The sequence below is a fragment of the Typopeltis vanoorti genome, chromosome 5 (genome assembly GCF_054136105.1).
Source record: "Typopeltis vanoorti isolate ZY-2024b chromosome 5, IOZ_Tvanoo_1.0, whole genome shotgun sequence".
Taxonomy (NCBI): Eukaryota; Metazoa; Arthropoda; class Arachnida; order Uropygi; family Thelyphonidae; genus Typopeltis; species Typopeltis vanoorti.
Window position 1 is genome coordinate 124,386,394 of NC_143553.1, and position 21,474 is coordinate 124,407,867.

Sequence of the window (21,474 nt, forward strand, 5' to 3'; positions counted from 1 at the left end):
CTATTTAAGTCATCCTGCGAGATATCTACATCATCAGAATTGACTATCGCTCTTCCTAATTTTGCATCATCAGCAAACAAGTGGATATTTCCTTTCAAAGTATTCCCAATATCATTGATGTACAAATTAAACAATAGAGGACCAAGTACTGAGTCTTGAGGTATACCACAAGTCACTTGCCTTCTCCTGGACTCATCTCATACATAAACTACTCTTTGGTATCTATCTACCAGCCATCCTCTAATCCAGCTCACCAGCTTCAGATCCATAGCCATTTTCTCTAATTTATGCAACAGAGTTCCGTGTGGAATCTTGTCAAATGCCTTTGCAAAGTCCAGCAATATCACTGAGTAAGGATTTCCTTTATCCAAGTCTACTGTTACTTTATTATAAAAAGTAAGCAAGTTACTGAGGCAAGACCTACCTTTCACAAAACCATGTTTCCCCTTATAAAGTATCATATTGCTGTCCACCCAGTCCTGAATTCTAATTTTTAACAATTTCTCCAAAACCTTAACCACCACTCCAGATATATTGATTGGTCTATAATTTGTAACCTCAGTCTTGGAGCCTCCCTTGTGCAGTGGAATTATTTGCCCCTCTTTCCACTCTATTGGTACTTTACCAGAACTGAGGCTTAAATTAAACAGCCTGGTTAGAGAAGGAGCTAATTCTCTTGCACATTCTCTAACATTTTAGCAACATGATGCTGCCTTGAATCAACTGATGCACAGTATTCATGAAGTTAATTTGTTTACGATGTTTTTTTTTTTTTTTGCTACATCTCTGTGTTTTAGTGTTTGGCTGTGAATTATAAACTATTTAGAACTATTATTTTATTTTATTTTTGTTAATAATGTCATATAAAATTCAAAGTAAGGGTGTTGTTGCTCCAGCAAAAAGAAGAAGACATGAAACAACCTATTACATGCTGAGATTAAAATTATTAAATTTAGTAATGACGTTTTTTTCGAATACTGACAGAATCCGCAGGCTAAACCCACCGCACATTATTCTTGTTACAGTTGTTATAAACAAAGATCAACTTCTAAGTGAAGTGAAAAGTGCTAAACTAGGCAATACTAAAGTTTTCCATAAACATGACAATCTCATTGTTTCCTTCAAGTTATACAGAATAACTCTTATTCTAAAAAAATATATATTTTTTATTTTGTTGGAATATCTGACATAAATAAATTCTTTATTATTATTATTACCCCAAGACCCCATGGAGTCAAAGATTCATATAGGTCCTTTTATCATACACACAGCTCATCATACCGCACCTTAAACACACTCAAATTCTTTGCAGACACAACACACTCTCAGACAAGACATTCCAATCATTCACAGCTCTGCATGAAAAAAAAAAAACCTGTTTCTCACTCCCCTGCTTACACCCTATTTATAGTTTCCACGGATGATCTCTGGTTCTCCCCTGATCTCCCACTGTTTTCTGTACAACCTCTCCTATAACAACCCGTTACTAACTTGTCTCTATCATATCTCTCCTCTTCCTCTTATCCACTAGACTCTGTAAATTGCATCTTCTCAATCTTTCCTCATATTTGACATTCCAGAAGTTAGAAACTACCTTAGTCAGTCGCCTCTGGACCCTTTCCAACATCTCTTCGTCTTTTTGAAAAATCAGGTGACCAAATCTGGGCACAGTAGTCTAGTAGTCTGTATGGCCACGGTAGTCTGTGTGGCCTAACCAAAGCCTTGCACAATGGAACAAGAATCTCCCTACTTCTACAAGTTAATGTCCTCTGCATCATTCCCAGAAGTCTTTGTGTTGCCTTCACAATTTTGGCAATGTGTCCCCTAAATTTCAGATCTTTATCCACTGTCGCCCCAAGATCTCTAAATTCAACACCCTATCTTTGTTCCCCTAATTTTAAAACCTTACATTTTGCAACATTGAACTCGCATCCCCATTCATTTCTGGTCCATGGACGAACTCTCTTCAGCTGCCCTGCCATCAACACCTGACATGTGGAGAGGATAGTGGTCCAACAATCTCCCAACAAACGGTTTCCGGGTAGAAGATCCCTGTGTTCTGCAGTCTAGTTTTGCTCTTCCTAGGAAGATTTGGTCATCAATCAACAGGATCAGAACTAACCAGGGTAGATGTGGCTACCTACTACATAAATGGAATGTAAGACCCTTATTGTGATTATTCTCCCGTGGCTCAGATGATTACTCATATTGTGAACGACTGCCCAAGGCGCCAATTTCACGGTGGTGGTCTACAGGACATCCATGAGATGACAGATCAGGCCTTGGATTGGCTTTTCAGACTGGACATTGACCTGTAGCTGTTCTGTATTCCTTTTGCCATAAGAGTAAATACGTACATAAGTTGATAAAATATGATATCCCTTTAAAAATCCATGCTGACAATGACAGAGAATACTGCTGTTCAACCCACTTCTGTATCCCAGCTCCCAACTTGTTGACTAACCCAAGTTGCTTATACATTTCTTCATTACTACCCTCTACATTCCCTGGCCTATAGCAACATCCAACTAGATATCTAAATATCCAACCAATATCATTAACATACGGATTAAACCTATAACAGACCTCTGAGGCACACCACTAGTAACTTTTCTCTTCCAGGATATTGCTTCACCCATACACAACATGCTGATGCTTATCATATAGTCAATCTCCAATCCAATGCATTAGTCTAACATCCAATCCATCTGCTCTAAGTATACTACTGTTTATCAATTTCTTTTATCCAATGAAATGAGCACCTTATTGTAATAAGGTGAAGTGACTTAGTCACTTGGGAAGTTTATGAATGTTGCATTCAGAAAAGGTTACATGCTGAACTACAAAGCAGGAAATCATGACCAACTGAGGAGTATACCGAGTTCAGTGGAATAGGATCGGTCGCTGGATGGAAAGAATATCAACAGTGCATAGGAAGGGAGCATTTAAACAATGTTTAAAGGATGCGATATCAGAATGTGTCCCGAGAGTTCGAAGAATAAATATAGTAGGAGTCAAATGGATGTGTAATCTTATTAAGCAAGAGATTCGAGAATGGGATGATGTGGTCGGAATACTGTTTGCATAAGGATGACTCTGTTATGAACGTTATAAGCAAAGTCTGATTATGAAAAGAAACTGGCTCTGCATGCGAAAGACAACCCACAAGAATTCTATCGATAAGCTGCAAATAAAAGAAAGAATGAATATGAAAGAATAACTCTTCTAAATCCAGATGGCACGAGGGTCACAGATGCAGAAGAGATTGTTCAGTTAACGAGTGCCCATTTCGCAACCTGGTGAATGCAACATTGAGCTCACTATTACCTCTTCACTATATGAAGAAACGCAGGTGTGTGAGGCCGAGGTATCAGAGCTGTTGCTCAAACTGAATAAGAATTCAGCAATAGGGACAGATGGAATATCAGCACGTGTGCTAAAAGAGTGTTCAGCTGAACTGGCCATTCCTTTGACCAGGCAGTTTAATGAGTCTCAGAACAGGGAAGTTTACGTAGGAATGGAAGGAATGTATGTAATTCCATTGCACAAGGGTGGTGCAAAGACCGATGTATTCAACTATTGACTAATTAGTATCTCTGGAGTGGTGGTGAAAATTTTGGAAAAATTTGTTAGGGTTCGCATTCAGAAATGGATTGACAGTGAATCTCTACTTTGTAATAAACAACATGGGTTTACTAAGGGAAGGTCATGTTTTAGCAGCTTGCTCACATTCTATAACAATGTAACCATTGGATTAGACAAGGGGGGAATGGATACACCATGATACTTTTGGATTTTGCTAAGGCTTTTGACAGAATACAGCATGGCAGAGTGCTGCATAAATTGGAGAAAATGGGTTTGGATTATACAATATTAGCATAGATAAGAGGATGGCTGACTGACAGATATCAAAACAGGGGATCTGAGTCTGCAAGGTTTAAGGTAACAAGTGGTGTACGACAAGGATCAGTGCTTGGTCCACTGTTATTCAATCTGTACATTAATGATATTGGGAAGGATTTGACAAGCGACATAGTTATTTGCTGATGATGCAAAGATAGGTAGGGTAATCAGAAATGCTGCTGATATGCAGTCTTTGCAGAATGATTTGAATAGGCTGGAACTGTGGGCATTGAAAAATGGGTGTCAGTTCAATGTCAATAAATGTAGTCATTCACTTCGGCACGAATATCCAATGTCGTATTATATTGGTGGGATTAGGCTAGAAGCATTTGATGACGCTAGGGATCTTGGAGTGTTAATAGATAGGAAGTTGAAGTTCAGGGGCCATGTGGCAAAGATTGCAAATACAACTCAAAAGATAATTGCAATGCTAGAATGAACGTTCACATGTAAAGATAAGGATTTTATTATCCCTCTTTACAAGGCCTTGATAGGACCTCATTTGGAATATTGTGCGCAGGTCTGGTCTCCATTGAGATTCTGATATATTGGAGAGAGCACAAAGGAGAGTGTTCAAAATGATAACAGGATTATGGAATACTGTGATTATGAAGGCAGATTGAGAATTTGTAGACTACAAGCACTAGCAAACAGGAGAAAGAGGGGTGATATGATTATAGACATACAGGTTTTCTATTGATGGAGGATGGGGAAAGGACGAGAGGGCATCCTTGGAAGCTGAGAATGAAGGTCGCCAAGAATGGTGAGGGCTAGATTTTTCTCTCAGAAGATGGTGCGTGATTGGAATGGATTGCCTTTGGATGTTGCGAGTGCAAGCAGGGTGAACGATTCAAGAATAAGTATGATAGCCGGTGTGTGTAGTATGTGGCCTCCCTTGATGAGTCTCTGACTCCCTGGAGGTCTCTCTTAATAATAATAAGTAAGTAGATTACTAAAACATGGCCTTCCTTTAGCAAATCTATGCTGTCCATCAAAGATAATGCCACTGTTGTCAACCCAATTCTGGATCCTTGTTCTATCTGCTCCAACATTTTAACCATATTAACCGACACACTATAATTTGATGCTTGAGTTCTGTCACATCCCTTATGAAGTGGCACAATCTTACACTTCTTTCAGTGCTTTGGAACTTTGCTCAATGTAAGACTCATATTAAACAAATATGTCAAGGCAGATGTCAACTCCCTGGCACATTCCTTCAAAATACGTGATGATACATCGTCAAGTCCCATAGCCTTATTAACTTCGATTTTTCCCATATACCTCTTGCTCACTCACAGTATCTCCTCGTCATCATCCATACTCTCAAATCCATGATGTTGCTCTTGTGAATACAAGAGTGAAAGACCTTTATGAACTGCTCATTAAATATCTCAACTATCTCCTCTGCAGCGGTTGTTCTTATACCATTTTCTCCAATCAACGTAATCCTTCCATAATCATTCTCGTTTTTGCTGGCTACATATCGAAAGAACTCTCTAGGATTATTTTGGACTTAATTAGCTAACTGCTGCTCGTACTGCACTTTTTTGCTACCCTTACCAACCGAGTCATCCTCCTTGCCTGTTCTTTATAATCCTCATGGAACTGATTATTACTTCTCATCTTATGTTGCCTCCATAATGCCTTTTTGCTCTGTATCATATGCTTAATCTCTTCATTCAACCATTTCACACCTATCTTATTTAACGTTTTGACCATTGGAATACATTTAGACATTGCTTCTACTAGATAGTTCTTGAATATCATCAACCAAGCAGCATTGATTTTCTTTCCACCCAACTTCTCATTCTATGCTACACCTGGAAGCTTTCTCCTGAGCTTCTCATAATTACCAGCTTTGTAGATCCACATATAATCTTTCCTTATCAAAGTTCTCACATAGTTGACAAACGCCCAGGTAATCACTTCGTGGTCACTCTCATCAACTGGAGGAAGTTTTGACACCTCATTTATAATAACATCCTCTGATGAGATGATAAAATCCAAGATTTTCACTCCTTCTGTGCCCTCTGTTACATACTTCCTGAGGTAGTTGTCCCCTCCAAAACTCGAGAAACTACTGGTTGCTATCTCATCATCCCAGTGTATATTGCCATAAGAAAAATCACCCATAATGATTAACCTTTTATTTGCTTGGCTAATTTGATTATACATTTCATGGTCACTGCTATCCACGTTACCAGGTCTATAGCAACATTCGACTATTTCATTCTATTCACTTCTATCTCACACCATTCTGCCTCAAAGTCACTATTTCTCTCTTGCATCTCTACCTTGTATGGACATGACTTTTTCTATCATCAATAGCACTCTCCCCTCCCTTTTTACCCTTTCTATCTTCATGAAATACATTATACCCTTCCATCTCTATTCCTGTTAGGATGTCATCCTCATCCAACTACATCATTCCACAATTTTTCAGTGAATAGACTCAATCAATGCAAGGATTTCATTTCCCTTGTTTCTGATACTTCTAGCATTCATATACAAACATAACAGCTCATTTCTTGATCTATAACAAGTTCCACTGATACCACTTATTAGATGTGACTTCTCCATACTTTCCTTAAGCCACTTCTTTTTCTCCTTACTCGTTCCAGAACCCTCTTCCAATCCAACTGTTTTCCCTAGCATCCCAATTCCTCTTCCTTTTTTGTCTACACACACACATTCACATCCTCTTGGATCACAACTTTTCTCATGCTGTTCCCGTTTTTCTTGCACACTTATTCTTTCATTCCATATGCTCATGCTACCCACTTCTTCATTCATAAGCACCACTTCAATCTCTCTTTCCTTGCTTTCCCGCTCTTTCACATCGCTTCTTACATGATTAGAATCATTCTCTGCACTTGTTACCCTCCCTTCCAGCAGCAGTTTCTTCAAATGACTCGCACCAAAACCAGTGAAATACAGTTCATCACCCTTATACAGTTCAATTCGTGCTTCAAACTCATTCCACACATTAACAAACTACACTCCTTTCTCCTCACACATTTCCACTAAGATATCATTCACAATCTTTTCTCTCTGCCTCATCTCATCACTGTCATACTTGGGCAACGCACTGACTACCTTTCTTATTACACTATCTTTCATCCTTCTCAACAACCTCCTGATATCCAGTCGTCATTTTTTCCTATTACCACTACCAACTCTTTTGCTTGCTTACTCCTCATATCCAATGCCTCAATCACTATTCATTTTACTTCCAGGAAAACAAACCTCGTGTATCTTATCGTTTACCACACCTCTTAATAATTGAATCCCCATATGCCACTTGCAGGTCTTTCATTACCTCTTTCATACTGATATCATTCATTTTCATCTTCTTCACTCGTCCATACATACTCCAATTCACTTCATTTCAGTCTGCACCCCTCATCACCACCAACTCAGCTTTCAAATCTTGTATCAATTTTTCACTATCTTTCACTCTCTCCATTTTATCACAAGTCACACATGCTTGTTTGCTGTCAACACCGCTTGCCACGTTACCGTTAATTTCACTCCGTTTTTCAACTAATGTTACATTCGTCATTCTCACAACCATCAACTGTTTGGTTCAGATCACTCGGTTGCTTTTTCAAAAAAAATTTTTTACTGCTGTTTTGCTGCTCTTTTACAGTCTCTCTCTTTGCTATCAGATGCACTTATCCTTCTCATGGCATTCTTGCTACTACCACCTTCAGTTACTGATACATTACTGCCCATCAAGCCTGTATTTAGATCACACTTTGCACACACTCTCCATCTGCTTTAAATATCCATGACTTATCAACATTAATCTAACGAATACACATAGCCCACCTTACGTCATAAAATGATAAAAAAAAATTAAACACTTGTAAAGATAAAGACAAAGCTGCTACCATCTTTCCTTAGCCGGATACTGTACTCTGCTCTGAGTATAGGATTGACACCAGATATACTTTTTTTTTTTTTTCAATACATGGCAGAAGGGAGAGAACAAAGAGTTGCACAGGAAATTACTTACAAACATAGTTAGCAAGGGTGTTGGGATTAGATTTTTTTTGTTTGTGGGTGGGGAATGAGTTGTTGGAGGTGGTTGTGAGTGCTTTGTTGGTGATGAGTTCAAGGAGAGAAGAACAAGAAATAATAGCAACAATAATGAACGGGATTTGAAAATGTTCCAACATTTTCAAATTATGCTTCCGAACCCATCTAAGAATACTGTAATGTTCTTATAATCAAAGCATACTGTAGTACAACAATCCATTGGAGTACTCACAGAGGCTCTGAATTTCTTTGAACAATTTCTCTGATTTATTTTATTATTACTACATTTAAAAGTTAGAAGCTGTTAAACAAGACTGATCATGATTTTGTGTGCATGTGGTTCATTTACCAATGCTAAACAGCAACTGCACTCATGCAGTAAAAACCACATACTTTCATTATTTTGAGTGTGAAATAGAGAGTGAGACTGAAAATGGGATTCCAATTACTGTTTGCACATCTTGTAAATTTGACTAAAAGAATTCAGGAAAAAGGGTATACGATTGTGTGACAATGATTTTGAGAGAGAACCAAAAGGTCATGTAACAGATTTCTGTTTCAGAAGCCTGTTATACCACTCATTCATTCTCTGCACTCTCAGACAATGCATTATTTGCATGCTCTCCTCCCACTTTCCATGCAAAAAATCTTCTTTCTTACTTAGTATTTCTTTTGGCAACTTCCAGGGATGGCCTCTGTACTTATTTTATTATATGAAAAATCTCCCTACTGTCAATCTAGTCAGTACCTCTCAACAGATCAGATCAGATTACTACTTTTTTTGTCTCCTTTCCACTAGAATTAACCATGAAATGAGTACAGGGGTAGATAACATCAACAACAAAAAAAAAAATAAAATAAAAATATCAGGATTGAACAATGTAGACTGCATTTTAAATTTTAGATACATTTATTATTTCTATGAACAGCTTTCTATGAAAAGTGTTATCTAGATAAATGTTAAAAACCACACCATTGCTAGCCTGGACATGGTGAGTTTCTTCATAAATAGGCTTAGAGGAGAAAACAACTGATTTGTTTCAGGCAATAACCAGATAGCTTATTCCAACACTATTTGAATAACATTTTTTTTTTCATATTAATTTCTTTTATTTATATATATATTAGGGTTACCAAGTACTTGTATAAACTTGGTTATTTTACTCATCCCGAGTAAGCAAACAGTTAAGTTTGCCTGAAACATAGTTCAAATCTAAAGGTGGTGCAACACCAGGGCAACCCATTGTAAAGGTGGGTAAAGATCTGATCACTATTCTTAGTATTTTCCATAATGTAAAGCACATCTCACTATGTATACTGCAATACATTATGGGTGGGGTCACTACCCAGACTGGTTTCAACCTTTTTTGTGGTCTCCTCAGTGAGTAGCTAGACCCTAAATATATATATATATTTGATGAGCCTAGCTACAGCCTGCCTGATAGAGCTTTTGTAGCAAAATTGGAAGAATGATGGTACATTGCATCCTTTAACTGGAAAGGACCTGAGTTTGATTCTTGTCATGATGAAAAAATATTTATATTGGCTTTTTCAATCGAAGGCAAGTTAGCCAATCTCACAGTTGGCAGCCAGGTTATTTTTTTCCTGGAAACTTGGGATTTTCTTCTGGCATACAGGCAAATTGGTCATGAGAACATGCAATATATAGACAAAAAATACTACCAGTGATGGATGGTAGATGTCACTGTGTGTAGTTGGTGGATTAAGTAGTGAAGATGGTGAGTTGTTAATAGAATGTCTCCCTTGATGAGTCCTAGGACTCCTTGAAGGTGTCAGGTAATAATATGGATTTAGTCATCTCTCTACAACTTGTAACCTTTGCATGATGTTCTTTGAATAAAAGCATTATTGCTTTTATTTCCTTCAGTGTACATCTGAAAAACAGATTAGGCATACAGGTTTAATTTTTATAATTTTTGAGAAACACTTATGAATATTCTTAACCATAAGTAGATATCATACCTATTTACATCCCAAGTTATGTTTACACTCTTATCTTCAGAAAGACAAATCTCAATTTGGATGTTCTGGTCTCCAACCAAAATAAGTTAATGCATGCTATTATATAAGAAAACAAATGCCTTATGTCATTCCTTACCATCACCCTGCACAGAGGAAAGATGTCATATGTTCCCTAAAGAGAGAGAACACATGCCATCTCACTATGACAAAGAAAAGAACACAAAAGCTGTTTTACATGAAAGACATCTTGATCAGGAATGGAATGGTGCTTATGGTGATAGTTTGCTACAGAGAATATTAGTTCAGGTGACACCAAACACTAATCAACATTAAATTCATGACTACATGTGTACTATGACTCAGAGAATGTTGACATGCAGAAATAAATGGTTATGGTTCCATTATTATATAAGGCCTCAATCAGGCCTTCTGTGGATCATTGTGCAGAGACTTCATCACCTTGTTTCATGGTGATAACAATAAATCGAAAAGGGTCCAGAGAATTGACCAAGTTGATGTTTTTAGTGGGATATGAAGACTGACTGAAAGAATGCAACTTGCAAAGTGCTGTGAATAGGAGCTGTTACTGGGTTAATGTGAAAGAAATTTTTCATAGAATGAAAGAGGGGTAGAAAAAGGGGGACATCCCTGGAAACTGTATAAGGGAATGAGCAAGTTCTTTTGCAGGGAGAGTGGAAGCACAGTTTGATGAACTTTGTCTGTGAGAGGAAATTTACAATAGCAAACTATAAATTAAAAATGCCAAGAAATTATATTCCTGGTTTCATCCTTGATCCAAGTTTAAGCAAACAAAGTTTGCACAAGAAGTAACTTTAACCATGCATCTCGTATATTCCCATAATGCATAAACATTATACGTGTCTGTAAGGATATGTGCATTGCATTATGGGATACCATGGCAATAGATTTGAAGTCATTAGCCTCTATACATGAGTTGCTTAGTCATGAAATTGCTTCATGCGCAAACATTTTTTGCTTACACTTGAATGAAGGATGAAACCAGGAATATAATTTCTTGGCATCTTTAATTTATAATATATCCAAGTGGGAAACTTCCAATGCAATAGCAAACTGTCAACTATAATAAACCTCAATAATAAAATATTTCTATAGTTCCTGAGTGTTCTAGAAGTCAACTGTATTAGCATTCCATACTGTTGCTTTGGGAAAATACAATGCTACCTGGGAAGAGACAAAAATACTATTCAGTAAACAATTAGCTTTTTCATTTGTGTATGAAACGGTTTTGAAAATCTAAAAATGGAAGATATATATATACACATATATATATACACACACACTAGTGGCCAAAATTGTGGAAAAAACCACTTTTTTTGGTGTAATACCATAAAATTATATATATATCAATGGAAAGATTATTTAATCAAGAATGCAATGCAACAGTTTGTTCAATTATCTGTATTCTGTGAAAAGTTATAGCCAAATAACCAGAAAAAAGAAGCACAACTTGCTTAGGTTGATATGAAGTAGCTTTCCTTTATTTGAATGTAGCCAATGAGCATGAGTGTTTAGAGAGCCAATCAGGTGTCATCTTGTTTTGGCAATGAGCCAATAAGGTCACAGTAGGATTCAGCTATTGATGTCATGTATTGGAGCTGAGAGGAGGACATTTGTCAGTGTGCTATGTGATTGCTATCAAGTTGGTTGGTTTTTTTGTTCTTTCATTTAGTGAACTTGTAAAACGTAATAAAATTAAAGAAATGACGCAAAGAGTTGACTGGTCACTCAGAAAGCGATGTAAAATAGTACTATTAAGTGAACAAGGCTACAGTTATGAAGAAATTAGAAGAAAAATTGGTGGAAACTTAACCAAAGGTGGCATTTCTAAATTTTTGAAGAGGTATAAGGAGACTCAGTCACTATAAAACCAGACTGGTAAAGGCAGAAAAAGGTGCACAACAGCAAGTGATGATAGAAGAATTGAGAGACTGTGCCTACGCAACAGAAGAAAATCATCTGGATGTATACAAGATGAAATGGCGCAATACAATGAGAAGTTGAGCGCAAGGACTGTTTGGCACAGACTGCAGGAATTTGGTCTAAATGCTAGAATTCCACGCAAAAAGATTTTTGTCTCTCAAACAAAGGATGAAAAGATTCAACTGGGCTAAAACCCATGTTAACCGGACAGCGGAACAATGGGAGAGTGTTATTTGGAGTGATGAGACTAAAATCTCCCTGTTTGGTAGTGATGGCATAAAATACGTAAGGAGAAGAATCTGAAAGATTTGCATCCTGATTGCATTACACCTACCGTGAAACACCCACTTAGTGTTATGATCTGGGGTTGTATGACATCAAAAGGTGTGGGCAGAATTTGTGTGATTAATGGGAATATAAATGCTCAAAAATACATAAATGAAATACTCGAGCCCAAACTGAAGCCTTCCGCACATGATCTTTTCCAAGATAATGAAGCATTTATATTTCAACAGGATTCAGCTCCATGTTGTCATGTTGCTGCTGGGTGCAAAAAGTGGTTTCAAGATAATCATCTTCCACTGCTGGAATGGCCTGGGAATAGCCCAGACCTTAACCCAATCGAAAATCTATGGAGACGACTAAAGAAACTTGTTAGTCAGAAGCAACCCACCAATAGAAGCAATAATTCAATCTTAGTTTCACATTATAACAGCTGCAAAACTAAAAAAAACTTGGTTCACTCCATGGGAAGGCGTTGTAAGGCCGTAATTTATGCTACAGGTTACCCAACTAAGTATTAACTCACACTGTGAGAATTTTTGTATATCTCATTTTTTCTGTTTCACTTTTCAGAATTCTTTATAACTGCTGCCCTAATAAAAAAATCCTTCATAAAAGTTATTGCATTATATTCTTGATTAAATTATCTTTCCATTGATATATAACTTTATGGTATTACTAAAAAAAAAAGTGGTGTTATGAGCCATCAAACCTCAAAAATACACTTTTTCCAAAAGGTTTCCACAATTTTGGCCACTAGTGTATATGTTTTTTTTTTTTTTAAGGCATGAAGATTACCTTTTTCTTTTCATAATTTTACTATACTTCCATTCCTTTTGGACCTCTCCATTGCAAGGCATTTGTTAAAAACAAGAATATTAAGGCTGTCACTGATTTCTGAACATTCCCTTAAAAACATTTTTATATTTTAAGATTAAACTCAATGTTTTGCATTCTTCATTTAAATATCCTCACTCTCTACTAGGTCAATTCTCTGCCCCCCCCCCACTTCAAACCTCAAATTCTAAATGAGATCTGCTTGGATGAAAGGCCCGTGACTTGTTTGTTAAATACTTAAACTATATTCTGTGCAACAGATACTAGCTAACCATTTTTACCTGTGAATAGGTCATTGTTGTTGTTGATTGGATTTTAATGGTATAGATGCAAACACAGATTTATAAGAAAATAACTATATTTCGCTGGTATTCTATCTAGCGTCTTCAGAGCACACAAAGTTTGTTACAGTAGCAAGACAACCACAATCCAGTGCAACTAGTATGAGCAATTGTAGCATGCAACACAAAGACTAAAATTCTAATTAGGCACCATCTAAGTTGAAAAACGAGAGAGAAAGCAGGTATTATTTTGGTCTAAGGATGACTGCCTCCCAAATCTTTGGTAGATTTATACAGCCATACTTGTTGAGGTTTGGAGTATGTTTCAAGGCTTCTGTTGATTCCAGGAACAACCTCTGACTTGTAAAAGATTCTATGCAGCACTTTTGTTTTTTTCCAATTGATACTGTGTGTGGATGTATCCAAAGCATGGTCCATGGACGTCTCACTACTGCCAACAAACTTTGTTTGTGTGCTCTGAAGATGCTGGATAGAATACCAGCGAAATATTAGCAATTAGTCAATAAATAGTTATTTTCTTATCAACCCTGTGTTCACATCTATACCATTAAAATCCAATCAACATGTACGATGAACACAAAGCCTGCTATACATCTTTGATGTACAGCATGAATTTGTTATAGGGAGGACATATTTTAGTAATCTACTTATTACAATAAGGTGATATCTGTATGAGGATCTCTATCTTGCTCTAGTCAAACTAGTGCACTGGATTGGAGATTGGCTATCTGATAGGTATCAGCAAGTTGTGTATGGGTGAGCAGTATCCCTGAAGAGGAAAGTCTATTGGTGTGCCTCAGGGATCTGTTTCAGGGCTACTGCTGTTTAACCTGTATGGTAATGATATTGAGGAGGTTTGAATGAGACATTCAGTTGTTTGCAGATGATGAAAAGTTAGGAAGACCTTATGAGATGTGGAATAGATGTGGCTTTACAAGAAGACTTGAATAGACTGAGTGAATGGGCACAGGATTGGGTTATCAGTTTAGTGGTGCAAAATGTAAGATTTTAAGATTTGTTAAAGAAAGATGAAATGTAGAATTTACTCTTGTTGGGGATATATTGTTGGAGGTGGAGGAAATAAGAGATCTAGACCTTATCCACTTTCACCCCTTAGGAGTGAAGGTGGATAAGGATCTAAAATTGGAGGACACATTGCCAAAATTATGAGGACAACACAGTGAATTCTGGTAGTGATGTGGACTCTGACTTGTAGAAGCAAGGTGATTCTGATTCCATTGTATAATGGCCTTGATTAGGCCACATAAGGACTACTGTGCACATATTCTTTTGAAAACCAAGTGACTAAATATGTGCACAGTAGTCCATATGTGGCCTAATCAAGGCCTTATATCTCATTCTTTTGAAAACCAAGTGACTAAATGAGATATAAGGCCTTGATTAGGCCACATACGGACTACTGTGCACATATTTAGTCACTTGGTTTTCAAAAGAATGAAAAGATATTCCAAAGGGTCCAGAGGCAATTGATTAAGGATATGCAATTTGCAGAGCCTAGGGAATAAGAGGAAGAGGGGGTGATATGATAGAGATGTACAAGTTGGTAAGGGATTGTTATAGGATTAACGTTGAATATAATAAATTTAGTTTAATCCTTTATCCAAGTGTGAGCAAACAAAGTTTGCGCCTGAAAGTATCTTCAGGACTGGGGTAAGGTGGTACCACCTTACCCCAGTCCTGAAGATACTTTCAGGCGCAAACTTTGTTTGCTCACACTTGGATAAAGGATTAAACTAAATTTATTATACTCTAACCAAATGAAAAATAAACTTTCAACATCTTTCTCTAAATCAAGAGTAATTTATTAAAAAAGGGTGGCACACCATTTGACAACTCCTATAGGTAGAGATGACCTGCTAATGCTTCTGCCTGGCTCCCACTGAAGAGACATCAATAAAGGTCGAAACTAGTCTGGGTTGTGGCCCTTCCCTTAATGCATAACATTAGACATATCTGCAAGGAGATGTGTTTTGCATTATGGGAGATACTGAGATAGGAGTGTTGGTAGCTTGCTCCACCTTTGCAAGGAGTGCCTTGGTGTTGTACCACCTTACTCCAGTCCTGAAGATACTTTCAGGTGCAAACTTTGTTTGCTCACACTTGGATAAAGGATTAAACTAAATTTATTATACTCTAACCAAGTGAAAAATAAACTTTCAAGATTAACATTGAAGTTTTTCATAAAATGGTGAGAGTTTGGGGAAGAACAAGAGGTCATCCCTGGAAGTTGTATAAGGAAGATATAAGCAAGGGAAGATAGGCAGGTTTTTTGCATGACAAGTTGTTAATCATTGGAATGCATTGTCTGAGAGTGCAGTATATGCAGAGAATTTGAATGTATTTAAGGCATGGTATGTATGACCTTTTGCAATGCGTCTTTGACTCAATAGGGGTCTTGGGGTAATAATAACAGGGTGGTGTCTGTGATGAGTGTGACCCCATGGAGGTTTGTTATAATAATTCTTTCTATTATGGAAACATTTTAAGTCAGTCTCATTTATAACTAAATAATACAGGTATTCATAGTAATCTCACTGTTTTGGAGAGTACCACTCCTATTCATAATTTACCAAGCGAGTATCACAGACAAGGAATTATACAAGGATTGCATATGAGAAGAGGCCTTTGCTTGGTCTCAAATAAATTATCATCTGATTTATTTTTGTTTTCATTTCAGAACAACAGGCACAGTACCTGGTACAATGCTATCATATCTATCTACCAAGTGCTGGAAGAATTAACATCTGTGGACTGAATATTAGTAATGTGGATTATGTTGCCAGGGCAATTCATGATGCTATTGTTAACCTCCCAAGTAAAATGGCAGTATAAAATTTTTAAGGTAGCAATCACTGAGAAGTCTTAATAACCTCATTCATGAACTCAAGATTACAATTTTGGGTAACCTTGTAAAAATATCCCCTTTAAAATGTTGATCAAGTTCTTGTCTTATTAAATTCATCAGAGTTCATCATTTTGAATAAGAACATGCAGTGTTTAACTACATGTGTGTATTGTTTTTGTTATATAAAGAGATTAATGTTATGAATCATAGTCTCATTGCTAAGTCAGTATTAGATATATAGAAAAAATTTACACAAAACATGATTTTTATAAACATGTAAGGGAAAGGAAAGTCTTATAGTGCATCCCAAAATAATTTCTATCATTCTAGTATCTTAGTTAAGTGTGTATGAAACACAGACATTTCCAAAATTAAAGATATTTTTCAATATTATAACAAAGTTTAAACATCACCTGTATTCTACTTCAGAGTATGTACATTCTAACTTTAACACAATAAATCAATATAAACAGCATAATTAATAAATATTTCGATTATTGTGCTCAGATCTGAGGCAAATGATTCTGAAAATAAGTGCAGAATCTAGTCTTTCATGCAAAAATATCGAATGTGTCCAATAACTTCTGGTACAGTATCAGTTCAGGAAGTAAATGTGGTTGGGAACTTAAAGGGATGCTGTAGTTTCTATATACTAATGCTAAAAAAGTATCAGGAATAAGAGAGAGGAGTTTTTGGCATTGGTTAGTACAGCTTACCAAACGTTATAGGCATTAATGAGAGTTGGCTAATAGCAGATAATATTGTTACAGGGATTGAATGCGATGGATCTAATATTTTTGGAGAGGATAGAGTAGACAGGATATGGGTTTGGGTAGTGCTGATGTTAGCAGATAAACTGCAGCCAACAAGAGTAACTGTCAGTCAGGCAGATGACAGTTCTTTTGAGTCAATCTGGTGTGAGATTGAGGCCAATAGGACAGAATATAAAATTGGTTGCTGCTATAGGGTAGGAAGTGCCAGGATGATGTGGAAGACATGCATCAGCAATTAGTACAAGTTGAGTAATTATTATAGGAAGCTTCAACTCTGGAGAGATAGATTGGAAGGAGGAAAGATCACTTAGTAGGCAGGAAATGGAATATTGCTTCCTCCAAATACCCCTTGACTATCTCTCATGCACTGTGAACATCCTTCCCTTGCAGATCTTTATGCTATACTACTGTTTCAAGCTGCCTCCTAAGTAAATCATAATCACCTGCCTATTAGTTCCACATAATACCCCTTCCTAACTGGAATGTCCACATTTTGCTACCTCCCAAGTCAAGACCACATGATCACTTTCCCTGATCAGAGGCAGTGTAGCTGTCATGGTTATCGACAGGTCTTCTGATCCCATGACCAGATCCAACACTTTTGTAGCTTGAGTCCCCCTTTGTAATGTTCTGCTTCAAATAATTATCTCTCAGTAGGCAATATTGCTCTGTATACCCAAGGTCAGGAGAGTAAATCAGGTAGGAGATGGATGAGTGGTATCATTAAGTATAAGCTGCAAACAAAGAAAATGTTGTGGAGGTTATATAAGGAGACAGGTGACCAGCTAACTCATGAACAACACAAGGATCAGGCAAGAAAGGTAACTAGCATATGGCAAGGAAAGCAAAAAATCAGATTATCAGAAGAGATTAGCTGAACAGGTGAAAGGAAATCCCAGTTTTTTTTTGTATGTGGCAAGATAACTTTAATGAATGCAGATGGTAGCGAGGCAGATGAAATTGTTAAACTACTGAGTGATTATTCTGCAAGGGTATATCATCTAAGTGAAGATATTGTGATAATGACAGAGGTGATAGGGACTGATGTGAGAACAGAGGTTGATGAAATGGAGGAACTTAGGCATATTACAGAATCCGAATGTGGGATTGAATGGGATATCATCTTATATTTTAAGAGAATGTGCAGAGAAACTAGCAATGCCTTTGACCAGGCTGTTTAAATATCAGCTTCTGGCAAAATTCCAAGAGAATGGAAAGAGGGCAAAATAATTCCTTTGCACAAAGGAGGATCTAAGTCTGTGGTAGCAAATTATAGACCAACCAGTATCCCAGGAGTGGTGGTAAAAGTACTAGAAAAGTTGGTGAAAAAGATAATTCAGAAATGGGTAGATAAGAATATGATATTCTATGATGGGAAGCATGGCTTTGTGAAGGGTCAGTCATGCCTTGGTAATCTACTAAAATTTTATAATAGAGTGAAAGCAGAGTTGGATAAAGGGAATGGCTAAAATGATAATGCTGGATTTTGCAAAGCTGTTTGACAGGATACCACATGGAACTCTATTACACAAACTGCAACAAATGGAAATTGGTATGAAACTGGTGATGTGGATAAAAGGATAGCTAAGAGATACCAAAAAAAGTAGTATATGGAGGAGCAGAATCCAGCTGACTAGTGATGTGCCACAGGGTTCTGTGCTGGGCCCACTGCTGTTTAATTTGTACATAAATGATATAGGAAATAATCTGAAAGGAGATATTCAGTTGTTTGCTGATGATGCAAAGCTGGACAGTAACAGTTAATCAAGATGCTGTAGAGACCTTGTAGGATGATTGACATAGGCTGATGGTATAAGTAAAACATAATGGATGTCAATTTAATGTGGGAAAGTGTAATATGCATTTTGGAATACAAAGATTATAAGATGTGTATCACATTGAGGGAAATGTACTCCAGAAAACTGAAGCCAGTGATCTGGTTAAGGGATGGTAGTAGATAAAGAGCTGACGTTTAGAAGGCATATTGCTAAAGTTGCCAGGGTAGCTCACAGAATTAGTTGGTTATTTAACAACACACTAACAAGAAGAGATAAGGGAGTTATCATCCCCCTTTATAAAGTCTTGATACGACCACATCTGAATTACCGTAATTAGGTCTGGTCATCACCTGGGTTTCTTGTGGATGCGGAAGTGTTGGAGGGGATCAAGAGGCAAGTGATCAAGATGAGCAGTCTGTGGAATGCTCTCTCTACGAGGACAGATTGAGGATTTGTGGACTGCAAAAGTTGGCTAACAGGCAAAAAAAAGGGTGGGATATGATAGAAACATTTAAGTTACTTAACTGATTTTATAGGATTGATACTGGGGAAATGTTTTTGCATTTGGCTAGTGGGGGCAGAACAAGAGGTTATTCCCAAACTTGGGTAAGAGTGTGGTTAGCAAGCACATGAGGATTAGATTTTTTTGCTTGAAGAATGGTGAATGAATGGGTTGCCTGAATCAGTTGTGGGTGCTTTATCCGTTAATGGTTTCAAGGAGAGGCATGATAGATATTGTGTTAATAGTCTGGATTTCTCACATGCAATAATAATAAATATACATCATTACGTGGCTCATACTATTTTTAAAAAAATCATTCATAACATTCTGCCTCGTATGAATTAGCCTACCTGCTATCAAAGATAGTTTTATTTTCAGGTTGAAATATATAGTAATAAAAGTTGTATTTATCAGACCACAAGACACACCGTTTTACGTAGAGAAATCGACTTAGAATTGGGGGTGTGTTATGGTCCGAAGGTAGGTGATATCAAGTAAGTCTTGGATTCCCACGTTTCTGATGCGAGACAAATAAGTGTCTCGCTCGCTGCATATGTGGGAATCCCTGATTTACATCTGAAAGCTTTACCAGCATCAATAGTAATTAGTAGATGAGCATATACGGTTTTGAATGGTTCGTTTGGATTATTTTTATAATCTGTTGAATTTTTTTTTGTCATAAAACTATAAACATGAGGCATAACATAAAAACGGCTTTCGTATAATGTGAATTATAAATTGAATGTGATAAATTATGCAAAACAACATGGAAACAGAGCAGCAGAAAGATATTTTGGTCCACTGCCGACAGAAAAAATGATTTGCAAGTGGAGAAAACAAGAACAATTGAAACTGCAAAGTAAACAAGAAAATATTGCATGCATTTTTTCCCCTAAAAACTGTCTCATAAATTTGGGGTGAATCTTATTGTCTGAAAAATACAGTATTTCACTTTTTTTTTTTTTGTTGTTGTTGAACTTGCCCCTGTGTCTACTTGAAGACTGTCCTCATTGATTTGTTCAATTCTTTTATTGTCTATTATTATCACTTGTTTAAGTTAAGGGATATTACATCCCATATCGTTTCTTAGCCGAATATAGTATAAACTATATAAAGTTCGGCGATTCCAAGCGTAAGCAAATACCTGGATACTGCAGCAACTGACCCTTAAGGTAGTGCAAGCTGAGGCAACTCATGTCAAAGGTGGAGCAAGCTCCGATCACTATTCTTGATATTTACCCATAATGTGAACTTAGCTCCCAGGAGCTGTATTACTGTTCTACATTATGAAAGGTCACTACCCAGACCGGTTTCAACTTTTATTGAGGTCTCATCAGTGAGTAGGTAGACCTAGTTAATACCAAGTTTGTAGCGAACAGAACTTACAACCCTTCTATGAGTATTGCCGAGAGGTGTCCTAATAAATTATTAGATATATGAAGAGCCAAAGGCTTCAATTCAACGACATATGACTTGTTTAAGTTAAGGGATATTACATCCCATATTGTTTCGTAGCTGAATAAGAAACTCAAAGAGTTTCATGCCAAATATAGTAGAAACTATATAAAGTTCGGCGATTCCAAGCTTAAGCAAATACCTGGATACTGCAGCAACTGACCCTTAAGGTAGTGCAAGCTGAGGCAATGAGACCTCAACAAAGGTTGAAACTGGTCTGGGTAGCGACCTTCTCTCATAATGTAGAACAGTAATACAGCTCCTAGGAGCTAAGTTTACATTATGGGTATCAAGAATAGCGATCGGAGCTTGCTCCACCTTTGACATGAGTTGCATCAGCTTGCACTATCTTAAGGGTCAGTTGCTGCAGTATCCAGGTATTTGCTTACGCTTGGAATCGCCGAAATTTATATAGTTTCTACTATATTCGGCATGAAACTCTTTGAGTTTCTTATTCGGCTAAGAAACGATATGGGATGTAATATCCCTTAACTTAAACAAGTCATATGTCGCCAAATTGAAGCCTTTGGCTCTTCATATATCTAATATTATTATCACATTTATATGATTGTCCTCAGCTGGTCCAAATATTTGGTCATCTGCAAAGATTGCAGCACCCAAGATAAAATTAGTTTCTATTTCGATCCTTTCTTTGTTGGTTAACTCCATTCTTTGATTATTTCATCCATATATATTCCAATTCCAAATAATACTGAAAGTAGGAAACATCCTTATCAATGTCTTCCTGTTACTTCAAATGTTTTGGTTCTGTTCTTGCCTCTTATGC

General features: G+C 37.0%; 1 protein-coding gene across 1 annotated transcript in view; it reads left to right on the top strand.

Annotated features, from left to right (window-relative positions):
• LOC150106784 (aspartate aminotransferase, cytoplasmic-like) overlaps positions 1 to 16,166 on the top strand; it is a 61,160-nt gene extending 44,994 nt beyond the window's left edge. Inside the window, exon 9 of the mRNA XM_090393482.1 lies at positions 16,012 to 16,166. Coding sequence (XP_090249608.1) covers positions 16,012 to 16,166 — 155 coding nt within the window. The remainder of the gene's footprint in view (positions 1 to 16,011) is intronic.
• Positions 16,167 to 21,474: the final 5,308 nt, after the last annotated feature.